This window comes from Schistocerca serialis, chromosome 9 (genome assembly GCF_023864345.2).
Source record: "Schistocerca serialis cubense isolate TAMUIC-IGC-003099 chromosome 9, iqSchSeri2.2, whole genome shotgun sequence".
Classification (NCBI taxonomy): domain Eukaryota; kingdom Metazoa; phylum Arthropoda; class Insecta; order Orthoptera; family Acrididae; genus Schistocerca; species Schistocerca serialis.
In genome coordinates, this window is record NC_064646.1 from 477,752,271 (window position 1) to 477,779,310 (window position 27,040).

Sequence of the window (27,040 nt, forward strand, 5' to 3'; positions counted from 1 at the left end):
GCAGGTAGTGGGGGAAGAAAAGAAAGAAAAGGGAAGGAATTACTGATGTCAGATGCATCAGGCCATTATGCAGAATTAGTGGTGGTAAGTGAAAATGTGCACCGGAGCAGGATTCGAACCCAGGCTATCCCGAATACCAGGAAGGTGCATTAACCACTGTTCCGTCCAGGACACAGTGTTACCACAATTATGTGGACTAACTCAGCACTCCTCACAGCTGATCCACATTCCTACCCAGTGCCTCCTATCCACAGTCCCTGTCCATTTCCTCCATGCTCACTACCCTGAGATTCCTGCAAGAGGTTGTGCGTACATGTGCATCCACACTGAAGAAGGTGGATCCATTGCCCACCTAGGCAAATTAATTATATGAATATGTGGGTCTGTTCTTTTGGACATCACATGGAATCCACAGCTGTGATATGTTATATGTAAATTGAAGACAGGTCGGGGGAGAAAGGAAAGGAAAGGGATTACTGATGTCAACTGCATCAGGACATTATGTGGAATAAACAGTGATGAGCAGGTATGTCCAAAAGAACAGACACCACACATTCATATAATTGGTTCACCTTGGTGGTCAATGGATTGACCTTCTTAAGTGTAGACACATAAGTTATATCTGACCTTGTGCAATAAACTCAAGAGTAGCGAGCATGGAGGTAATGGGCAGGGACTGTGAATAGGAGGCACTCAGTGGGAATATGGATTGGTCGTGAGGCATGCCAAAATAGTCCAAGTAGTTGCACTAATGCTGTGTCCCAGATAGCACAGTGGTTAACACACCTGCCTAGTAGCCGGCCGGTGTGGCCAAGCGGTTCTAGGCACTTCAGTCTGGAACTGCGCAACTGCTATGGTCGCAGGTTCGAATCCTGCCTTGGGCATAGATGTGTGTGATGTCCTTAGGTTTGTTAGGTTTAAGTAGTTCTAAGTTCCAGGGGACTGATGACATCAGATGTTAAGTCCCATAGTGCTCAGAGCCATTTGAACCATTTTGAACGAACCTGCCTAGTAAACAGGAGATCCCGGGTTTGAATCACGGTCCAGTACACATTTTCGCTCATCACTGCTGATTCCGCATAATGTCCTGATGCAGCAGACATCATTAATGCCTTGACTTTTGTTTCCTTTCTCCCCCCTCCTCTACCTTCAATTTATACTGAACCTTGTACTGAACATTTTATTTTGACAAGCAAGCAAGGTTACATTTTTGCATACATTAGTACTTGAACAAACAATCCCATATGATTGTCAGTATTTTATGACAAATTCTGTGACAGGGCAACAGGACTTGGCTGTCAAACAATTAATAATTTTAAGAGTTACAAAAATTTTCAAACTAATCTTGAGAGGGAACAGTGGCCTTTAGCCCTCACGACCATTAAGAATATAGTTACTAAAAATTTTGTTTTCATAAAAGAACCCTAGACATATATTCCAGGCTTGCAGTAAGAAAGCTCTGTGAGGCATTAAGTCAAATTTCAATTTTCTAGGTTCAACATCAAGTGGCATTCAATTACTCAAAACTTTGAAACCCAGAACTCTAATTAGCTACTATTTATTTTAAACTATCTTATCATGTTTTACCTCTTTTGAATAAATATTAACCCAAATTCTTTATAATTAGCAACAGTGGATAAAATACAAATACACAGGGGAATAGCGATATTAATAAACACAATGATTTGTTGAATTTATATCTGCTGCTGCTTTCTCCTCAGCTTTACAGACAATGGTTTAGTGGCACGCATTCAGGAAAATGGCATCTGCTCTGTCACACCTGGCTGAGGTGAACAGTCTCCAACAACCACTTGTACAGTCTGCCAGTGCCCCATGCCAAATTACCATAAACGTGCAATTACAACAGACTTCTACAACAGAGAGAGAGAGAGTACCACAGTTAATTTAGACTTTACAGTAAGGGAACCAGTTGTACATGAACTCACAGTACTGCCCTGTACAGGCATGTAAATGGCTAAAACTGGCAGTGAGGAAAGTTAATTCTTAAGCAAATCGAGACCATATTGGTTAATACCCCATTAATACAGAGAGTCAGTGAGTATTCATAGTTCAGTGCTCACAGAGTGCATGCCAGTATCTGTGCATTCAATAAGCACTATGTGCAATTCCACCCTTTAACCCAGAAGCTCAAAATAACATCCTATAGTTCTTCATTGACACTTGACACCCCAACTGCCAAGTAAAGTTAAGAGTTCAGTCAACTTGACGAAACTTTACTAAAAATGGAGAATCTGGCAAGTTATCATTGTTAATTGGATGCCAGAGGTGAGAGCGAGACCACAGCCTTCAGTGCAGTCCTGCCTACACGACCCACACCATGACCAATTGGGCCGGCATCAGCATGCTGCACTCTCATGTGAACATTCTGGTCTGCAGCGGTCTTTGAATAAAATTGTCATTTTTGTTCATCTCAGTTACCTTATACTGTACTGTACTACACTGTATCAGTTTTTTCCACGTACGGTCCAAGTTTTGTCGAGCTATACTTGGCAGTATCGTGTAATGTGAAAGTTTCTTTTGTCGTTAAGTTCTGCATCCCAGTTTATTATGTTAACAAGGAAAATCACATATATCACACATCTCTCTTTCACTATTTAGGCTTTTCTCTTACAGACTTCATAGAGATCTTATATCAAAAATGGTTCAAATGGCTCTGAGCACTATGGGACTCAACATCTGTGGTCATCAGTCCCCTAGAACTTAGAACTACTTAAACCTAACTAACCTAAGGACATCACACACATCCATGTCCAAGGCAGGATTCGAACCTGCGACCGAGCGGTCACACGGTTCCAGACTGACGCGACTAGAACCGCACAGCCACACTGGCCGGTGATCTTATATCCTGTGAGACGATACAAAAAATAAGTGAATAAATTACAACCTCTAAAGAAAATACTGTATCTAACACAACATTTCCATAAACTTGCTATTGGTACATGTGCGAAAACATGTGCTACCTAATATGTTTCAAAATGCCACAATAAAAACAGGGTACTTCAGGTGGGCATACCCTGTGTCCTGTTAGTGATAGAAAGGTAGGGTCAAGTGTTTTGAATAGCTCCTGGGCTAAGGGACCATTTGTAAACTCAACAGAAGGATCGCCTTACTGTACAGGGTCAACATTTAAATATTGCATACTTCCTCCAGCTTAAGCAAATGGAGCTGAGAGGTTCGTTCTATTTGCTTTAGATGTGGTCTGCAGTGCACCATAAGGGGCTTATAGAGGCACCATTTAGTTCAAGGGCAGTTCCTGGGAAAACCAGAAAAACACTGTTTTGGGTACCAAAACCAAGCTGCGGTGGCTGGGCACAACAAATGACCAAAATTTTTATGATACATTCCTAAATTCTGGTCTCAAACAACCTTGAAAATTTTAATGTACTTCATAAAGTGATGTAGCACAGAGAAATATTCTGTAAAGTCTGTCTGTTGTCATCAGAAGGGTTCTGGAACCTCATGTTGTTGTTGCTGTACTGAAGCACCTGCAAAATTTTTGTGCACATAAAATCCAGTCCGAGATGTAAAATTCTGTCATTTTGCATTATATAAATTTCGGATAAGTAACCTATCAAAGTTTTACTGACCAACAAAATTCTTTTCATATGATATGCCTTGCTGTAACAGGCAAAAGAAGGGAACTACCATAAAAGTGCTCCTATTGGAGTACAAAAAAGGCAGATATGGTCCTATTTATTAAAAGATTCTGACTGGAAAGTTGTATACCAGCCGCCACCTTCTAACTTCCTTGCACCTAAAAACATTTTGCCAAAATTTTAGCATGTGAACATATTTGTACTTTTTTATGCTGACAAGGGAACCTCCTCATCGCACCCCCGTCAGATTTAGTTATAAGTTGGCTCTGTGGATAGGCTTTGAAAAACTGAACACAGATCAATCAAGAAAACAGTAAGAAGTTGTGTGGAACTATGAAAAAATAAGCAAAATATTCAAACTGAGTAGTCCATGCGTAAGATAGGCAACATCCAGGAGAGTTTGAGTTCAGGAGTGCTGTGGTCCCATGGTTAGCGTGAGCAGCTGTGGAGTGAGAGGTCCTTGGTTCAAGTCTTCCCTCGAGTGAAAAGTTTAATTTTTTATTTTCAGTTTATGTGACAAACTCTTATGTTTTCATCACTTTTTTGGGAGTGATTATCACATCCACAAGAAAACCTAAATCGGGCAAGCTAGAAGAATTTTTTTACCCATTCGCCAAGTGTAGAAGTTAGGTGGGTCGACGACATATTCCTGTCATGTGACGCACATGCCGTCACCAGTGTCGTATAGAATATATCAGACGTGTTTTCCTGTGGAGGAATCAGTTGACCTATGACCTTGTGATCAAATGTTTTCAGTTCCCATTGAAGAGGCACATTCTTTCATCTACTAATTGCACAGTTTTGTGGTGCGGTCGCAAAACACAGACACTAAACTTATTACAGTGAACAGAGACGTCTATGAACGAATGGACAGATCATAACTATGCGAAAATAAAGAAAGTAAACTTTTCACTCGAGGGAAGACTTGAACCAAGGACCTCTTGTTCCACAGCAGCTCACACTACCATGGGACCATGCCCCTCCTGTGCTCAGATCATCCATTATTTTGCCTATGTGGCCCATGGACTACTCAGTTTGTATATTTTGCTTATTTTTTCACTGTTCCACACAACTTCTTCCTGTTTTCTCAATTGATTTGTGTTCAGTTTATCAAGGCCTATCCACTGTGCCATCTTAGAACTAAATCTGAGGGGGGTGCGATGGGGAGGTTCCCTTGTGAGAGAAAAGAAGACACTGGCAGTGGAAAGTGACAGAAAAGTAATAATTATTGGAAACATAGCATGATATGGAAAGAATGAAGGAGACAGTGGCAGTGAGAGAGAGTGTGGGATGCTAAGAAAAGAGTGAAAGAGGCAGTGCTAGTGGGAGAGGAATAAAGACAAGAAGAAACCAGAAGTGAGTGAGAACCAGCAATATTGAGAGATAGAGCCAATGATAATGATGAGGAAGAGAGAGGCAGTGACAGTGGGAAGAGACAGCATCAATGGGAAGGAATGTATGTGATAGTAGTAGTAGGAGAGAGCAAGAGGAAGACAATGACAGTGAGAGGAGACAGTAGTAGTAGTAGTAGTAGTAGTAGTAGTATGACAGAATGCTGTAGACTGTGGTTACAAGACAAGAGACAGTGACAGTTAGAAAGATACAGGGAGATAATGACAATGAGTTGGGCTGAATGAAAGAGTGAGAATGGGCAACTGGGAGTGGATAGGTACGAGTGATGAGCAGCGATGGACTAGTGTATGCAATCAAATTACAGTTAGGGAAGCTTGTGGGAGTTTGAGGAGACCTGCATGTTGAAAAGAGTGTGAATATGTTGCTTGTCAAAATTCTTGCAAAAATTTTTAACTTCGGGGAAGTTGCCATATTTTTTGCTTCTTTATGAAATTATGATGGGAATTTTGAGATTTTAAAACGAAATTAATCACACAGTTTGGTAAAGCTTCTTTAAACTGAAAACTGATGTACATGACTGAATCATAACATTTCTGTCCCATACCATTCTATTTATTTATCTCAGTTGTCAGTTTGAGTACACTGTCCACAGTTAGCTCTTCCGTAAAGTTCATTAAATTGTAACTCTCCATGGATTGGATCTAAAATATCTGTTTCAAGAAATTCTGGTACTAACTTTGGGCCGGCCGCTGTGGCTGAGCAGTTCTAGGCACTTCAGTCCAGAACCGCGCTGCTGCTACTGCGGTCACAGGTTTGAATCCTGCCTCAGGCGTGGATGTGTGTGATGTCCTTAGGTTAGTTAGGTTTAAGTAGTTTCAAGTCTAGGGGACTGATGGCCTCAGATGTTAAGTCCCATAGTGCTTAGAGCCACTAACTTTGGAACAGGTAGTCCAAGTAATCAACGTGCCAAATTATGACCATTCTAAATGTCATCAATTTTTAATATTCTTTATACAATATTTCGCCTGTCTCATACATTTTGCTCACTAGATGGTAGAGTTTTGTCAGGACTGGCTCTCCCAAGGCTGTCAGTAATTCTAATGAAATGTTGTCTACTCCCGGGGCCTTATTTTGACTCGGGTCTTTCAGTGCTCTGTCAAACTCTTCACGCAGTATTATATCTCCCATTTCATCTTCATCTACATCCTCTTCCATTTCCATAATATTGTCCTCAAGTACATTGCCCTTGTATAGAGTCTCTATATACTCCTTCCACCTTTCTGCTTTCCCTTCTTTGCTTAGAACTGGGTTTCCATCTGAATTCTTGATATTCATGAAAGTGGTTCTCTTTTCTCCAAAGGTCTCTTTAATTTTCCTATAGGCAGTATCTATCTTACCCCTAGTGAGATAAGCCTCTACTTCCTTGCATTTGTCCTCTAGCCATCCCTAATTAGCCATTTTGCACTTCCTGTCGATCTCATTTTTGAGATGCTTGTATTCCTTTTTGCCTGCTTCATTTACTGCATTTTTATATTTTCTCCTTTCATCAATTAAATTCAGTATTTCCTTTGTTACCCATGGATTTCTACTAGCCCTCGTCTTTTTACCTACTAGATCCTCTGCTGCCTTCACTACTTCATCTCTCAAAGTTACCTATTCCTCTTCTACTGTATTTCTTTCCCCCATTCCTGTCAATTGTTCCCTTATGCTCTCCCTGAAACTCTGTACAACCTCTGGTTCTTTCAGTTTATCCAGGTCCCATCTCCTTAAATTCCCATCTTTTTTCGGTTTCTTCAGTTTTAATCTATAGCTCATAACCAATAGATTGTGGTCAGAGTCCACATCTGCCCCTGGAAATCTCTTACAATTTAAAACCTGGTTCCTAAATCTCTGTCTTGCCATTACGTAACCTATCTGATACCATCCAGTATCTCCAGACTTCTTCCATGTATACAGCCTTCTTTTATGATTCTTGAACCAAGTGTTAGAATTTTGCACAGAGCACAACTTAATCATAGCTATCAGGCGGCTTCCTCTTTCATTTCTTAGCCCCGATCCATATTCACCTACTACATTCCTTTCTCTCCCTTTTCCTACTACCGAATTCCAGTCACCCATGGCTATTAAATTTTCGTCTCCCTTCACAATCTGAATAATTTCTTTTATTTCATCATACATTTCTTCAATTTCTTCGTCATCTGCAGAGCTAGTTGGCATATAAACTTGTACTACTGTAGTAGGCATGGGCTTCGTGTCTATCTTGGCCACAATAATGCGTTTACTATGCTGTTTGCAGTAGCTTACCCGCACTCCTATTTTTTTATTCATTATTAAACCGACTCCTGTATTACCCATTTGATTTTCTATTTATAACCCTGTATTTGCCTGACCAAAAGTCTTGTTCCTCCTGCCAGTGAACTTCACTAATTCCTACTATATCTAACTTTAACCTATCCATTTCCCTTTTTAAATTTTCTGACCTACCTGCTTGATTAAGGGATCTGACATTCCGCACTCCGATCCGTAGAATGCCAGTTTTCTTTCTCCTGATAATGACATCCTCCTGAGTAGTCCCCGCCCGGGGATCCAAATGGGGGACTATTTTGCTTCTGGAATATTTTACCCAAGAGGACGCCATCATCATTTAACCATACAGTAAAGCTGCATGCCCTCAGGAAAAATTACGGCTGTAGTTTCCCCTTGCTTTCAGCCGTTCACAGTACCAGCATAGCAAGGCCATTTTGGTTAGTGTTACAAGGCCAGATCAGTCAATCATCCAGACTGTTGCCCCTGCAACTACTGAAAAGGCTGCTGCCCCTCTTCAGGAACCACACATTTGTCTGGCCTCTCAACAGATACCCCTCCATTGTGGCTGCACCTACGGTACAGCTATCTGTATCGCTGAGGCACGCAAGCCTCCCCACCAATGGCAAGGTCCATGGTTCTTGGGGAGGGGGGGGGGGGGCGGGGGTACATGCTTTCTCTAAATCTACAAATGCTAGAAATGTAGGTTTGCCTTTCCTTAGTCTTTCTTCTAAGATAAGTCGTAAGGTATTGCCTCACGTGTTCCAATATTTCTATGGAATCCAAACTGATCTTCCCCGAGGTCGGCTTCTTTCAAATTTTCCATTCGTCTGTAAAGAATTCATGTTAGTACTTGGCAGCTGTGACTTATTAAACTGATAAATCAGTAATTTTCACATCTGTCAACACCTGCTTTCTTTGGGATTGGAATTATTATATTCTTCTCGAAGTCTCATACATCTTGCTCACTAGATAGTAGAGTTTTGTCAGGACTGGCTCTCCCAAGGCTGTCAGTAGTTCTAATGGAATGTTGTCTACTCCCGGGGCCTTGTTTCGACTTAGGTCTTTCAGTGCTCTGTCAAACTCTTCACGCAGTATCATATCTCCCATTTCATCTTCATCTACCTTCTCTTCCATTTCCATAATATTGTCCCCAATAACATCGCCCCTGTATAGACCCTCTATATAGTCCTTCCACCTTTCTGCTTTCCCTTCTTTGCTTAGAACTGGGTTTCCATCTGAGCTCTTGATATTCATACAAGTGGTTCTCTTTTCTCCAAAGGTCTCTTTCATTTTCCTGTAGGCAGTATCCATCTTACCCTAGTGATATATGCCTCTATATCCTTACATTTCTGCTCTATCCATCCCTGCTTAACCATTTTGCACTTCCTGTCGATCTCAGTTTTTATACGTTTGTATTCCTTTTTGCCTGATTCATTTACTGCATTTTTATAATTTCTCCTTTCATCAATTAAATTCAATATCTCTTCTGTTACACATGGATTTCTAGTAGCTCTTGTCTTTTTACCTACTTGATCCTCTGCTGCCTTCATTATTTCATCTCTTAAAGCTACCCATTGTTCTTCTACTGTATTTCTTTCCCGCGTTCTTGTTCATCATTCCCTAATGCTCTCTCTGAAACTCTGTACAACCTCTGGTTCTTTCAGTTTATCCAGGTCCCATCTTCTTAAATTCCCACCTTTTTGCAGTTCCTTCAGTTTTAATCTACAGTTCATAACCAATAGATTACGGTCAGAGTCCACATCTGCCCCTGGGAATGTCCTACAGTATAAAACCTGGTTCCTAAATCTCTGTCTTACCATTATATAATCTAAAATGATACCTTCTAGTATATATGATATATAGTATATATGGTATATAAATATAAATGTAGTGGTATCTAAGAAACAAACATTGCTAGCAAAAAGTTCTTACTGACTTACTTCCAATTTTTACATGATATATTCTAATAAATATTGTGACTGACATAGGCTATATATTTCTTTAAACAATAATTTACAGATTTTCAGTTAAAATCGACTGTGAGAAAGAAAATGCTGTGCTGTGAAAATGTGCTGTTTTGTTTTCTTCCTAATCAGTTTTATCTGCTGTGGCAGGTCATTTAAACATTAGACAAATTGTTTCTCCCATATATATACTTACTCCTTATAAATAATCTTAAACAAAGATTGTTTACTCAACTATGTACTGCTTTGCTTTTTTCCTTGCAGTCTGTTTTAACAGGAAACAATAAAGTTGTATTTGTGGCTTATCAACTTATGATTAGAATACTAATATGGAACCAGAATCATCCAAAAATTCGTAATCTGACTCATTTGCAGATTAAAATTATGCAAAATATTGTGATTGCAGCTACTATTTTCACGGATCCAGCAGCAGAAGAGGTCTCTCACAATCTGTGTACCATTGATTCCAACTGATTTACCCCAATTTTAAGTAACTTGAATTCCCAACCAAGCTTTCGTTCACAATAACAGTAAACAAGGTTAGAGAGGAAAGAAGAGATGGACAGTGGAGGGGGGGGGGGGGGGGGGGGGGGGCATTTGAATGGACATAGAGAGGGTGAAGGAGGAGATGGACAGTGAGACAGGTGATGAAGAGATAGAGGGAGGAGAGGATGGACAAAGAGAGAGAAGAGAAGGAGATTAGGCTGTATGTTTGATTCCCTTACATATTTAGTAACTGTGAAGCATTGCCGGGTTTGCTAATATGATATAAATTGATTTCATCAGACATAATTTCAGTACAAATCGTATCACTGACACATAGATTGATATTATAACAGTCATGCAAAAACATGACAAAATAAAAGTAGATCATAATTTTAAAATAACATTTGAAATCTTATAAATTAAGTATAAACTATACATACAAAAAATATAGCTTGTCTGTATCTGTGTACCACATGAGAATGAACCATGACTCAAAACATTTAGCTGTTAATAAAAAAAAAAGCTGATTTGGTGGATTATTATAAGAACAGCATGCATTTTGTGCAGACTAGAGGATTTTTCAATACTTACGTTAATGCAGTTTCACATTTTGACTACAGCTTATGTTCTAACTTACGCAGAGCTTTCTCTTTCCAAAACAAGATATTTTAAACCCGGGAGCTGCGCATCCATTATCCTTGATTTTGTTGTTTCAAGAGGAAATCAGATTCATAAATTTTTCCATACTTTCTTCCCATAATTCTCTCTGTAAGTGTTACAATCAAGGCATCGTGTATGATTCTGTGATACACCATCTTTTTTTCCCCTCATATTTGTACCTGAATTATTAGTGCATCTCATTGTTAGAATTTTGAATGTCACAGAGAGAGAAATTGTGACTAGTGGTCTTACAGCTAAATCACTGCTAATTGTTGGGTCTGAAAACAAATTGGCAAAAGCTTTTGCACTATGTCCTTCAATATTTGTAGGAAATTTTACTGTGGAAAATAATCCAAAGCTCTGCTTCAGCAGCTGTAGGTACTCCAGATCATGCTATCTAAAAGAAGATCAACATTAAAGTCTCCACAAGTTTCCAGTTAAGGCTGCATAAGCTTGCTAAAACTGTTTCTAGCTGCTTTATGAAACTCAGGATACATCCTGCTGGTGGCCTGTAAACTGTCAATACTATGAGCTTGTATGTTTCCAATCCACTACTGTGGCACATTATTCAAAGAGCAGTTCAACACAACCTTTCTTTGTCTGACAGGTTTGGGACTTAAGTCAATTTTTGTAGATTTTCTCCCTTTAGTCTTACTGGTTCTGCAGCAGCATGATATTATCTTGTGTCCATCAAAATGAATCTGTTTAATTTCAGGGATTTCCACCTGATGTTCTGATATAAAATGAACAACAAGTTTGCTAGGATTCCATCTGCCCTTTCATTTTTTCTGTATGGTTGTAAGTAGTCCATTCTTTTTATTAATTGGGTCTCTGATGTTGGAAGAATCTAAATGCGTTTTCTTTACTACGCATGGGTTTGGTGAAGCTGTAGTATTTTGTTTTGCTAATAGCTGTTTCAGCTTGTGGCGCTGTTCTCTCTCAGCTTGATGGCGATGGGTGTCCCAGTCGAGATGACGTGGAATGGCGACCATCGAGCATGACAATGCCAATCTGTAACTATAGAAAAAAAAAAAAAAACCAAAAGTCCCTTGAGTGTTCACAACAGAACCTTTAGTTATGCTTCCTGACTATAGTTCTTATTCCCGGTTTGAGAATGGGTATTCAAACATTAACAAATAGTGTCTTGAATCATCATTCCATCACCCAAGCTGAGGCCAAATTATGAATTTTGTGAGGACGTTAAATTCTTAATTATTATCCCTTCATCAAGGCATCGCTACATCGTGTCTTCAACAACTGCACGACGTAACTCCACACATAACATAACCTTTTCTGTCACATATGTCAAAATCCCGTTATTTGTCTAATGGTAAAGATGATCCTAGTTTAGTCCGACTTTTGTCTAATATTTCCAGGCTATATCGTAAAACATTAAACCTCAAGTCCATTTTAAAACAATCTAGAAGTGCTTAACATGCCTACTACTTTTGCAGAATGCAAGAGAGAAGTGAAGTTAACATCTCCATTGCCAAGTTACATTGTAGTCACAGCGAACTTACAGCTTGCTGCGCCTACAAATTTCTTCTAGGACAAATGTTGTCTTTGGTCAATTTATGGCCTGGGCTTTAACCTTCGTAAATAATAATTTTTGAGTTCTTTCTTTAAAGTTTTGGTTTTGCATCACATGGTATTCTTTCATTCAGTACTTTCTTTATGATAATCATTACTATTTATATAACATCCTTCTTAATCAAACTGACAGGAGTGTAAATTTTGTTGTCAGTAGCTGTTGTCACTGTCAGGATGACTAATTTTGCTATTTCTTTTGCAATGAAAGGGTGGTTATTATGGGTTCTATATTTGGGGTGTTACAAGCTGTAACTACATTTATTCCACTGCTCCACCTTTCAGATGAATTTTCCCAAAACATGGCCTATGTAATAGACCAGAAATCTCTTCAATAGGAAGGACACTGTTTTGATCAGACTGGATCCTTGCGACAAGTAGTCACACAAACAGCATCTTACCAGAAGCATTCAGATATGAACAATGCCTAGTCTGATATGAACAAGTGACTGTTGATGCCTCAATCTCGTTCATGTGTGAATGTTTCCCTCTCATGAGTAGTTTTCCTCACTTTGAATTAAAACATTAGACAGAATGCTTCCCCCAGCATTTATCATACTGTTCAAAGAGTGACACAATCTTCTTACTACTGTGAGCAGCTATTCTCAGTAATGTTTCTGATCTCATCTTCAACTGCATGATTAAAGCTATGGTCCAAACTTTTGTCTGCATCTCTCCTATTGTTAAGTTAATTATTAATTTTTCAAGATTCCTCATCAAAGAGATTAAATGGCAGATAATAGTCCTAAAACCTGCATTAGGCATAAAATACTAGTTTCACAATAATCACTCCCCAAGGAATTATATCCCAGTTCTTACAATCTCCTCAAATGACTTCTACCTGGCAATAAAACATTCTTGGTCTTCTTAAAATGTTTCGCATGAAAACATCTGTTCACTCATTGGTTGAACTTTCTTGTGTACCAAAATAGTGTGAGATTTAAGTGGCTAATAAATACAAAACTGGTAATGGGTAAACCTCAGCTTTCCTGTGACATCCATGTACTAGTTTAGGTGCACGTATAATTGTTACGAATTAGCTTTGTGTAAAGTTATTACTTTGTGTACTGTGAAAATGTATTTAGCTAGGACATTAAATCAGGTGTCATTGTCAAGAACCTGTGAAGCATTATTACATCACAAAGTGACATAATAAAAATATTTACCATAATATAAGTGAAATTTGGCATTAAATTGAAAATTACAAAATAATTCAAGATGTCATTCCATATGACTCATGAATATGCTCAGAATTATAAAAAAACTCAAGTCAGAGGAAAGCTCATGTTGAAAAAAAAAAAAAAGCCTCAAAAGACCAGTGCCAAGCAATTTTGAGAGCTACACAAGCACTAAAAAGGAATGAAATATGGTGCCAAGTGATTAATGTAATTATCCAATCGGGTGTAAGCAGCCAGTGACAGTCCAAACTTGTGATTTATCTATTTTGTGACCATCATACCACTCTGTGTAATTACTTAATTAAAGAATGGAAAATGAACAGTTATGAAAAGGGTAGATTTGCTACTCACCATAAAAATGATGCACTGAGTTACAGACAGGCACAATGAAAAAACTGTTACACACTGAGCTTTAGGCCAAAGCCTTCTTCAGAAAGAAAGGAAAACACATACACATTCATTTATTTATATACATGGTAATTTTTTCCACTGACTTGCCCAGTACCTGCAGCTTCCAGTGGTCAGAGTTAGGGTAAACACTTTGAAACAAGATGTCTTGTTGTTTCAGGTAGTGTGTTGAGATGATTTTGACATTGCTCATAACATTGATCATGTTTATGAGATGGTATTCATTTTGTACACTTTTGCATATCTGCAGCAACTTACAAGCATGCTCCCTCAGTTTAGATGCTTTTCATGGAACTGATATGAATTTACATTGTCTTGGTTTAAGGTGCATTTTGAAATATCTAATTCTGTAGGCATTTCTTATATAGCACTTGGTACAACATTTTTTCTCAGTGTATATCAGATCTCAAAAACAACCACTTGCAAGATTCACTGTTGTGTGTGCCTCACAGGTCGTATCTGAGTTTTTAAAAGTTCCAAACAGCTGTTACAGCTTCCTTCTTTCTCATCTAAATTTTCTCTCCCATGCACATGACAATACTAAGGAACATACTTCAGTAGTAGCAAAACATTTACATGAAATGAAACACCATGTTTTATTACACATATATCATTATCCTTCAAGTTCACCATAAAGACATCCTTAAGTCATGCACACATTCTCGATAAATAATACCTGACAGAATAACCTGATTGCTTTGTAAACGAAAAAAAAAAAAAATTAAATCCTTTTTCAAGATCCATCTAAGGATACATATTTGGCAAAAGCAAGTTTCTCGAGTTGGAGACTGCTGACCACCATTAGTCCTCTACTAACATAAGCTCCAACTATTCAGTGTAGGGTAGAAAATTATTACTGGTAGCATGAATAGTTTAATTGATCCATTTTCATCTACAGCTGCACAATGTGCAAGAGATATTTGGGTTTTTATGTTAATATTAACAGTTTTACATATAATATACCTTTGTACATAATAAATCTAAAAACAAAGATGCTGTAACTTACCAAATGAAAGCGTAGGTATGTTGATAAAGACAATAACACACACACAAATTTCAAGCTTTCGCAACCCATGGTTGCTTCATCAGGAGAGAGGGAAGGAGAGGGAAAGACAAAAGGATGTAGGTTTTAAGGGAGAGGGTAAGGAGTCAATCCAGTCCTGGGAGCAGAAAGACTTACCATAGTGGGAAAAAGCGACAGGTATACACTCGCACACACACACATATCCAACTGCACATATACAGACACAAGCAGACATAATAACACACATTAATATATCAATTAATGATGAATACTTAAATAAATGTTGTTACACTATATACAGAGAGATAAAATACAAATGTTCTTCTCAATGAGACTACATTGAGTAACACAGAAAAACTTAGTTTTGTAGGTATTCAATTTCTGTATAAAAGCAGTGATCAATCAAGTATGACCTCAGTTTAGATTTGAAGTGACCAGTGTTTTGTATGTGTTTAATGGTATCTGGTAAGGCATTGTATAGTTTGATACTAGGATGGATAAGGCCATTTTGAAATAACTTTGTGTTGGCACTTTGAACATGTACATCCAATTTTTGTCTTGTATCATAGCTGTGTATTGTGTGAATTTGAGTGATAAGTGGTCTTTTTGTATGTAAGTTTAGCCTTAAATACATTATATTTTCAAGTATATATATGCAAGGAAGTGGCAGGATCCTCCTTTTTTGAAACAATGGTCTACATGATTTGCGATTATCTACCCCTTCCATTATTCTTATATTTTTTTTTCTTTTTTTTTTTAATTTTGAATGTTTTGATGGCTTCTCCAGAATTTCCCCAGAACAAAATCCCATACTGGAGGTGAGAGTGTACAACTGCATAATATACACACTGAAGCGTGTTGTAGCTGATACAATTTTTATAATGTTGTAACACAAAACAAGAAGTACTTAATTTTTTGCTCATTTGCTCAATAAGTGCTTTCATTTCAAGTTGTCTTGTAGATGAAGTCCAAGAAATTTGGTACAGGCTCTTTTGGCAATTGTCTGTCCATATAGCTCTAGATTGAGTGATATCAGATTTTTTGTTTGTGCTGTGTGTATATCCATAGCTACAGTTTTTTCAGTGTTTATTATTAAGTCACTGTCATCAAAGTAACATGTTAGCCTGTCAGTGGCTTCTTTTATGTTTTTTACAAGAGTTTCTTCTGAGTTTCCTGTAATTAGGACACTCGTATCATCAGTAAATTGAAATAGTTTACTGCTGTCATTGCTTATGTTTAGGTCATGAGGATGGTAAAAATATATATCTCAACCTCTGAAGAACATGCATATTCTCTTGTATAAAGCTCACCCAGGCATATAGGGATCTATATGGATGGATTGTTATTCACCTAGTTGCTCAGAGGATGTCCATGAGGTCTACTATATTCAAACACTGTTTATTGTTCTCATTTCACTTTGAAACAAATCGACACTCCAGAGAAGTGCCTCAAGAAAGTACTTCGTAACACTTAAATTTATGTTTAGCATTACCAGTTTCACTTTGTTAGAAGCATTTTTCTTAATACTGCCACTATGCATTGTATACATTCTCTGCTTTGGCCATCATCAGATAATTTTTACATAAATTACAAAAGTTGTCTATTTCAACTCTTTTTCTTTGGACCTTACTGTCCATAACCACCTGAAATTCCAAAATAGTTTATGGCACCATCATCCCATATAATTTCTGTATTGTTTTACAAACAGTTTTTTGTTTAGTTAAATTTGGTTCATGGCAAATCTATTTTCTATTGTGTTAAGGACAAACATGTTGTTTATTTTAGTATATGTAATTTGTAACATCATATCCAAAATATCCCTTTAAAGAAAGGTTCTTTAGTTTTTGTCTTTCTTTTACAAAACTCTTCAGTGGATGAGCAATCTGTGATCATTACAATGAAATTTGTAACTGTTCTTATGGCATTACTCATATCTAAAGCCAATATTGCATAATTAAAATGTTGGATAATTCAGTCCTACGGGATATATGTTCATTTTTATACTAATCTAAAGTTCAGGACATACAAATTGCAAGAAATTATGCTTGTGGGCAACCAATCACTGAACAGTTAGTAAAACCTGAACAATCTGACCATCAGATGTCATTTTTCTATCTGTGCAGGGCCACCAAGCAACAATAACAGCAGTGGCAGCCATGATGGACAGCCGGCGTGTAGTGACTGCTGACAGACAGGGGATTCTTGCAGTGTGGCTCGCAGACAATGCAACTCTGCTTCACTCATGTGGAGGCCCGAGCCAGTGTTTGGCGATAACTAACTCCATGAAGTATGTTGTATGTGGAAATGGAGATACAAGGTAAGGTAGGGGTTTATAATTGCTTTTGTTAAGTATTTTCTGGACCTTTGTGTAATAGCATAAAGTACGCACAGGCAAGGCATCCAGATACCATTAATGTGTCCATTGTCTGCCAGCTGCTGTGAAATACATGCAGAATGCACTTTCCACTGTAAAACTATATGAGGGTTCCTTAATATTCCATTAGCTTATGGAGTGTGGAAAGAATGACAGCTTTATACGCATCTGTATGTACATTAATTAGTGTAATCTTGTCTTTGCAATACCTGTGAGAGTGATACTGTTGTATCTGTAATTGGAGAAACAACAAATAATGATTGGCGTGAGTTCCACATTCTGTTTATTGCCAACAGTTTCACAATACTAACACAACTTGGTGTTCGATCAAGAGCAGCGACTGGGCTGCAGAGTCCAAGTCCGGTATGGTAAACAGTTGTAGCACAATGTAGCGTCATTCCTGGGTGCGACGTCGATGTAGCAAGTAGGTAGCCCAATACGAGACTGCCGGGCATGGTGACGTACGCGGCTATATAGGGCGAGCGGCGGAGGAATATGCCCGCTGTAACCGAGTCCTCTTGTCATGTCCTGTTATGACTGGCGGCGTGGCCTCAGGTAACTATCTCTCGGGAGGATGCTGGCCGAGGTTGCCATGACAGTGCAGAGGCACTCAGTGTGTGAGGCCCACACCTGCACTGTACAGCTGTGCAGAGCTGTGCATAAGCGGGGCATGCCGGCCGTTGGATGTATGGCGTAAAGACCACGGCTACACAACTGCAGGCACCACGGTGTGGGCATTGAGTATACCACAGGTACATTAGAAGGTTGTAGTATATTCCTAGACTCTTCAGTAAACACTGGTTCTTGAAACTTTGTAAGTAGACTTTCATGGCAAGTTGACACCAATCTTTGACATCTGTTAGTTCAGGTGTCTCAACATTTCTGTGGTACACTCCTATTGCTCAGACAAACATGTCACCATTCATGCTGGAGTGTTTCAAGAGCACTCTCCTGTGCTAGACTGTTTCCATTTTTGCCAGTATCCTACCAATGAACTGAAGCCTGCCATCAGTTTTACCTATGACTAAAATTACATTGTTATTATATTTGGTATCCCCACAAACTGTTACTCCCAGAGTCATCATAGACTCTTAGAGTCATCATATGAAGCTGGTTCTTGAAACTTTGTTAACATTCGTTCTCAGAATAGTTTCTGTCCATCTTCAAGAGTTACTCCCAGGAATTTGTGTGAGTTGACCAATATCAGTTTTGATTCATTGATGTTGTAATCATAGGATAAGTTTGTATGTTTTGTGAGGTATACAGTTTTATATTTCTGAACTTTTTAATGCAAATAGCCAAGTTTTGAAATCATATCAAGATCTGACTGAATTTGAGGGGTAGTCAGAAACTTCTAATTATCACCTCGCTAACTGAAGCCATGACCTTGGAACTTAGAGAAAATCTTAGCCCTTCTCTACATTTTAACTTTTGATGCAATCAATTTTTATCAATGCTGGATGTCGGTATAAAGTTTGATTGCAGAGGTCTGTATTTTGCTTGCTCAGCACACTTAACATCTCAAAATTTATCACCTCATTGAAATTCTTGAAATGTCGGCCACACAGTGGTTTCTTCATTCAAGTTAAGAGGAAGAGGTCACTGGATACTGTGTCAGGAGAATACAGGGATGCGTCAAAATTTGATAGCCCAAATAAACAACATATGTATCTAATAATCCATTAAATTTCGGGCATGCAGCCGCGCAAATAAAATTTCTTCTACTGATATTTCGGCCGCGTATCGTCTGGCCATCTTCAGAGCGAGTTCCAAGACTGACGACAAGGTGCCACGCGCGGCCTTATATGCTCCACCGTGGCAGTACTGCGCATGCGGGTCACAGATGCTGCGCCGCCTGTGGCGAAGGCGTACGGACATTCGATATGCTTATCGATGTTTGATCGGCGGCGGTGACACGGTGACGACTTCTCTGCAATTTAATTACTCCAAGAGCCGGATTCCATGCTTTGTCCAAATTAAATCCATTGTCTCTGTTTATTAAATTGTTGGCTAATCGAATTTCTATGGCTTCCTTGAATACAGATTCCCAAAAAGAAGAGGTGGATGTTAAAATCTTCACATCACTGTAATTCATGGAATGACCCGTATCAATACAATGTTCGGCCACAGCTGATTTGTCTGGTTGTAATAAGCGTGTGTATCTTCGGTGCTCCACACACCTCTCATGAACGGTGCGTGTTGTTTGACCTATGTATGACTGCTCACAATTTCCGCAAGGAATCTGGTACACACCCGCCTTATGAAGCAGTAAATCGTCCTTCACAGAGCTGAGTAAAGCCGCAATCTTCATGGGGGGCCGGAAGATCACCTTAACACAGTGTTTCTCAAGAATACGGCCTATCTTTGAAGAAAGAGCACCCACATAAGGCAGAAACGCCCTAGATCTGAAGAAATTACTATCTTCTTCCCCTCCGCATACCTTGTTTTTAGGTTTTGCATCGAAAGCTCTACGAATTTGTTGCAGAGAATATCCATTCGATTTAAAAATACTCTTGAGGTATGTTAGCTCTCCTTGTAAATTGTCTTCATCGGATATACAGTGCGCCCGATGCACTAAGGTCTTAAGGACACCCATGCTCTGAGAATGGTGATGGCAGCTACTGGCATGAAGATATAGATTTGTGTGCATTGGTTTCCGATGTACGGCATGTCCTAATGTGCCATCACTTTTACGGCGAACGACAACATCCAGAAAGGGGAGGCAGCCCTCTTTTTCTATTTCCATAATAAATTTAATGCTATCATGGATGGAATTCAAATGCTCAAGAAATCGATGTAATTCATCCATACCATGGGGCCATACCACGAATGTGTCGTCCATGTACCTCCAGAAGACCGTAGGTTTAAAACATGCAGAGTCCAGTACCTTGTCCTCGAAGTCTTCCATGAATAAATTAGCTACCAGAGGGGAGAGGGGGCTTCCCATGGCAACACCGTCAATTTGCTCATAAAATTCACCATCAAACTGAAAATAAGATGATAAAAGCACATGTTCAAATAAGGCCGTAATGTTCTTATCAAAATGTTGGCTGATAAGAGCTAAAGAGTCCTTTAGAGGTACCTTGGTGTATAATAATACTACGTCAAAACTAACAAGAACATCCATATTATTTAGCCTGACATTGCTAAGTCTCTGAATAAAATCCATAGAATTACGAATGTGGTGACTACATTTTCCTACCAATGGTTTTAATAAGGAAGTTAAATATTTGGCAGAAAAATATGTTGGTGAACCAATAGTGCTCGTTATAGGTCTCATAGACAAGTCCTCTAGACGCTCATCCTTACCCATCTTGTGAACTTTAGGAAGACCATAAAATCTTGGTGGTACTGCACCTCGTACTTTTAAACTTCTTATGACTTCCTTCGGTAGTGATGAAGCGTTCAGCAAGGCAGCAGTCCTTATTGTCACCTTGTTAGTAGGATCTTTGTTAATCTTTCGGTATGCACCAGAACTAAGTAGACCACATACCTTTTCCTTGTAGACTTCCTGAGCATATAAGGCCGCGCGTGGCACCTTGTCGTCAGTCTTGGAACTCGCTCTGAAGATGGCCGGACGATACGCGGCCGAAATATCAGTAGAAGAAATTTTATTTGCACGGCTGCATGCCCGAAATTTAATGGATTATTCATTACACCGCAAGAAGTTGAAAATGCAACATATGTATCTGTTTTTCAACTATATCTTGTGCATAATGAGCTGAGTCATTGCCAAGAAGCAAGAACACTTTCTCGCACAGCTTTTCATAACATGTCGTATGGACAGCCTCCTGTAACCTAGTTAGAGATTTTGGTAGTGTGCTCATGTGGTGGATCCATGTGTTTCCTCTCCTTTCTTTACTCCTTTGCCTTCGGATCATACTGATACACCCAGCACTCATCCATGGTGATCAGCAAGCTATGGATGTTATTTGAATTGGCCCTGCACAGCAGTATCACTTTTGCTGCTGTCTCAGATTTTTGAATGAGCATGACCAGTTGTGGTACCCATTGTGTGGTGAGTTCCATTTGTTTGAAATATTGTGCAAGATCTTGAAAACTGAACCTCCACTATACTTTCCCCCTACCTCCTTGATTCTGCCACACCAATTTTGAGCACCAGGTCTTCTGCTTCTCCCTTTTTTCCTGTTGTTCACAGGGGGATAGTTTGCCACTTTGTTTTTTCTCATTAATACATATTTGGCCACACTGGAAGCATCTGTGTCACCTACTCACTGGGTCTTATATTACTGCACTGTCACCATACACCTAGTATAGCGAGATGTCCCAACTTTTAGGCACTACAAAAAAATTCAAAATATAGTATGTATTCACTTTAAAAAATGAACAAGTGCATGAAAGTTCCAAAATGAGGTTATGAAGGCACTGTAAGCAGTAAATAAGAATGATATAATATTGTGTGCCAGGAAGTCATGGCCAGTGTATGAATTAAAGGGATGCCTCAGTGCATGCCAGAACTTTATATTTTGAAAACACTCAGTTGTACGCCTTCCACTGTTGTAGCTTTAGCATCACACAGCTGTTTCTTGAACAGTGTTTCAACTCCTCCTCCTTCATCTCTCTTACCCACTGACTGGTCTACATCTACATCTACACTCTGCAAACCACTGTGAACTGCATGGCAAAGGGTGTGTCCCATGGTACAACTTTTTAGGGTTTCTTCCCATGCCATTCACTTATGGATCGCAGGAAGAATGATTGTCTGAATGCCTCTGTGCATGCTGTAATTATTCTAATCATATCTTCGCAAACCATATGTCCGTGATGCATAGGGGATTCTAGTATATTCCTAGAGTTATCATATGAAGCTGGTTCTTGAAACTTTATTAACATTCGTTCTCAGGATAGTTTCTGTCTATCTTCAAGAGTCTTCCAGTTAAGTTCCTTCAGTATCTCTGTGACACTCTCCCACAGATCAAATAAACCTGTGACCATTCATGCTGCTCTTCTCTGTATACATTCGGTATCCCTTGTTCTCCATATTTGGTGTGGGTCCCACGTACTTGAGTAATATTCTAAAAGTGGACACATGAGTGATTTCTAAGCAATCTCCTTTGTAGACTGATTGCTCTTCCCTTCTATTCTAGCAATAAACCAAAGTTTACCTATGACAGAACCTATGTGATCATTCCATTTCGTGTGCCTACAAAGTGTTACACCCAGGTATTTGTAGAAGTTGGTCGATTCCAACTATGACATTGATATTATATTCTTAGAACAGTACACTTTTTTCTTTATTTTGTGAAGTGCGTAAGTTTACGTTTCTGAATATTTAAATTAAGTTGCCAATCTTTGCACCAGATCTTATCAAGATCTGACTGAATATTTATGCAGCTTCTTTCAGATAGTATTTCATTATCGATAACTATATCACTGCAAAAAGTGTGAGGTTACTATTAATATTGTCTGCAAGGTTATTAATATACAACATGAAGAGCAAGGGTCCCAACACAATTCCCTGGGGCACACCTGAAGTTACTTCTGCATCTGACAGTGACTCTCCATCCAAGATAACATACTGTGTCCTACTTACCAAAAAGTCCTCAATGCGGTTGTAAATTTCACTTAATACCCCCATATGATCGTACTTTTGACGACAAGTGTAGGTGTGGTAATGGTTCAAATACTTTTTGGAAATCAAGAAATACTGCATCTATGTGACTCCTTGATCCAAAGCTTTCAGTACATAATGTGAGAAAAGTGCGAGTCAGGTTTCACATGATTAGTATTTTCAGAATCCATGCTGGTTAGCATTGGGAAAGTCATTCTGTTCAAGACACCCCTTTATGTTTGAGCTCAGAAAATGTTCTAAGATTCTACAACAAATTGATATCAAGGATATCGGATGGTAGTTTTGTGGATCACTTCTACTATGCTTCTTGTAGACAGGTGTGACCTATGCTTTTTTCCAAGTACTGGGCATAGTTTTTTGTTTGAGTGATTTGCAATAGATTACAATTACAAGAGGGGCTAACTCAGGTGCAAATTCAGTAAAGACTGTGTCAGGTATTCCATTGGGCCCTGGAGATTTGTTTAATTTTAACATTTTCAACTGTTGTTCAACACCATTAGTATCATTACCTATTTCAGTTACCTTTTCAGTAGTATGAGGATTAAATTGGGGCAATTCTCCTGGGCTCTCCTTTGTAATGGAACGTTTGAAAATGGAGTTAAGCATCTGAGTTTTGCTTTCCTACCCTCATACAAACTTTGAGGTCACTAACAGCCTTTACATATGACCAGAACTTCTTTGGGTTTTGTGAAAGAACATTTGACAATATTCTGCTGTAGTAATGATTGAGGGCTTCATGCATTACTTTGTTGACAGCCAAACATGTTCCATTCACCATCTTTCTGTCTATAGTCCTACGTTTCACTTTACACATATTATGCAGCAGTCTCTGTTTCTTTCGAAGTTTCTTTATGGTGACTGTGTGCCATGGAGGTTCCCTCCCATTATGAACTGTTCTACTGAGTACACATCTATCCAGTGCATGGTTGACTACTGTTTCAAACTTGAGCCGTTCCTCTACATGTTCCTGCTCTGTGCCGAAACTTTCAAGTTCCTCATTGAGATATGACACTACTGACTGTTTCATCTAGTTTACTGAACATATATGTCCATCTGCTTGTTCTAGTTGTACTTTGTGCTTGGGTAATCATTATTGCCACAACTTCATCATGGTTACTGATACCAGTTTTGATGTGGACAGCCTCAAAGAGGCCAGGTCTATTTGTTGTCATTAGATCCAATATAATTCCATCACAAGTGGGGTTCCTAACTACCTGTTCTAGTTAATTTTCACAGAAGGAATTTAGTAATGTTTCACAGGATATCCTACCAAGCTCACCACTAATAAAACTGTAATTTTCCCAATTAATTATTGGATGATTAAAGCTTCAACCACTGATTACAATATGATTGGCTAACTTATTTACAAGTGAACTGAGGCTTTCTCTAAAGTTTTTGATTACATCAGTAGATGAGTCCGGTGGGCGATAGAAAGGTTCAGTAATCATTTTATGCCCACCACTGATTCTGAGTCGTGACCAAACAATCTCACATGCAGCTTCAGTTTCTGTTGTGGTGGGTTGTAATTGCTTGTCTCCTGTGACAAATACACGATCTCCATTTTCCACTTGCCTACCCTTCCGGTATACACTTAAATTTTTCTCGAAAATCTTATTACTTTCAACTTCAGGTTTCAACAAACTTTCTGTGCCTAGTATTGTGTGAGCTTCACTGCTTTTCATGTACACTTCAAACTCTGGCACTTTGTTGTGAATACTTGAGTAGTTACCCTTTAGGATTTTAATACTCTCACTGGTGGCAGGCACTTCTTTCGATCTTACACTAATACTACTGGGTTTCCTACAGTTATCATTATCTGGAGTGGATGGAGCATTGCCTAATCTAAAAAGTCCTTGTGTGCACCACACATACAGTCAGCTACCTCAGTAGAAGACTGACATATAGTGCACACTAGATCGATTTACGGGGACCCTTACAGTTCTCAACTGTATGGTGCAAGTCTAGCAAATTGCAGCCTAGCTTGTCATAGAACCTTCACAGTTTCTGGTTTATTCCTTCCACTTGATTCAGAACCAAATGGCCACGATCAGTTCTGGGGAGAATGTTGCAAATTGTGTTCTTCATTGAAACTCCATACACAAGGCTAGTCTTTTCAACTTTCTCTGCCATTCACTGGAATGACCCAAGTATAACCTCAGAGCCCAGACAACAGGCATCATTTGTTCCAACGCATGCCACAATCTGCAGTTGGTTGCATCTGTTCCCTCAATGGCTGCTGGAATAGCCTCTACAACATGTTGAATGAGGCCTCAAGGTATACATACTGAGTGCACCTGGTGTCCTGTCCTGTGCCTTGCTGCCATTTCTCTGAGGGGTACCATTGTTCGCTGTACTTCTGAACTGCTGATGATTATTAGACCCCTGCCATTTTGTGTTTGCATCCTCTTGATGTGGTACAAAACAGATGAAGAGAGTCTCATCGCCTCACTTTCATTATCAGTGAATGACAGCACCTCGAACCTGTCGGTTAGGGGGATCGGTACAACACCTTGAGTCCTCTATGTTACCCGTCCACCCTGTACAAGACACCTAGATGTACCATTGACATGTCATTCACAGTCAAGTGGGTGTGTAATGACAGATCCTGTACTTTCCACAGAGCAGACAGGATCAACAGGAGAGGATAGTACTTTAGGTATCTCTTGTACCGGTATCACGGGTACATGACTCTATGAAGCTCTTCCAGCACACCGATTCACAGCAGCTTGTTTGAAGTATTTGGGGTGATTTGCAACTGCTTGCAAACATCAACCAACTCATTCTTCATTTGAGAACAGTGTTCACTGTGGGGCTGCATTTTGGCTGGTGCAGTACATTACAAGGCAGTGAATAAATAACTTTAAATTAAGCTTGCTGATTATCTTTTAATCAGTTCACTCAAAAAGTTGCTAATTCCCTATAAGAATGCAATCAAATGTACAAAACAAGATTTCTGCTAAGGCAACACAAAAACCTGTTGTAAAAATTACTCATTTCTTAAAATGTTTTCAGGTTAATTATAGTCCTTTTCAAGCTCAAAAACAGAGTTGATTCACAATAAATGCAGATCATACAAGCCTACTCCACTTTAGGGGAAAACAAGATGTAATACGATATGCTAGTTAGAATGTCTGCTACAGTAACTAAATCACAAAACACCGATTCGTTACAAATTGTTTTTAGATTACACAAAGGACAATGATAGCTTCCGAAAATTCTCAAAAATGCATGTTTGTTTGTGTTGATATACAGTGAAATTCTGGGGCGATGTGTCCTTTGGCAGCAACTGTGAATCACAAACATTGATTTCTACAAAATAAATTACATATACAAAATCTTTCACTGGTAACGTATGGAATGCATTCCTTCATTATTAATCCATAATGGATTATTGTTTTTTTTTCTTCTTTTTATTTAGTTCTGAGTTTTTTTAGATGAGCTTACAAGTCGCAGTTGTATGGAAAAGCAAAGTAAAGCTCTACATTCTGGCCGGAGGGATCAAATGGGACCAACCGTCCTCCATGTCATCCTCTTCCAGTGGCGGCACTGAATGTGGTACTGAGGACTGTGAGGTCAGCACACTACCACTGTCAGCTTTCTCAACCCTGGAGCCACTACTTCTCATTGAAGTAGCATTTTGGTCCACTTCACAAGGCTGACTGCACCCTGCACCATCTGTATCACTGACAATGTGTCTCAAAACAAATTTAATTGTATTAGATCTACAGGGAATCTTATTTGGTTTCTTCATATAGCAGCCAGTCACAGTGACCACTGAGCTGTGGAGGCAGACTGCAAACTTAAGAAGACCAGTGAGAAATTAAAAAATATTCATATCTTTGTTTACACTTATCAGTCAGCATATTATGACCACTATTGATATAAACCCGTGTAGGTGATAGCATCATCACCTGGTGAGGAATAACTGCTAATCAGACATACACACAGTGCATTTAGTATCAGTGATTGTGCTGTCCATATGTAGAATGGGGAGGCCATACGATCTATACGAGTTCGGCTGAGGGCAGATTGTGACGGACCGGAGCCTCAGCACAAGTGTTTTGGAAACTTTATGACTTGGGTGTATGAGGATTGCTGTAGTGAGTGTGTTCAACATGTGAAACCAAGACAAAATCGTGTCCAGTCATTGAGGGGTTGGGCAACCACCCCTCATTACAGATGTTGGACATCATAAGCTAGGCAGACTGGCAAAACAGGACAGGTGGCAAACTGTGGTGGAACTAACATCAGACTTAAATGCTGGGTAGAGTGCAAGTGTGTCTGAACACACAGTGCACTGAATAATTCTAACAATGGGTCTCCACAGCCAAAGACCCAAGCATGTGCCAATGTTATCACCACATTGTCAGCTACAACTGAAATGGGCACGTGACTATTGGCATTGGATATTGGCACAGTGGCTGAGTGGTCCATGGTCTGATGAATCCCAATACCTTTTTCATCATGCTGATGGGAGGGCACGATTCTG

General features: G+C 39.2%; 1 protein-coding gene across 1 annotated transcript in view; it reads left to right on the forward strand.

Moving 5' to 3' along the window:
- The window catches only part of LOC126419723 (protein qui-1), a 918,484-nt gene that overhangs the window by 774,380 nt on the left and 117,064 nt on the right, over nt 1–27,040 (forward strand). The window contains exon 20 of the mRNA XM_050086903.1: nt 16,708–16,901. Coding sequence (XP_049942860.1) covers nt 16,708–16,901 — 194 coding nt within the window. The remainder of the gene's footprint in view (nt 1–16,707; nt 16,902–27,040) is intronic.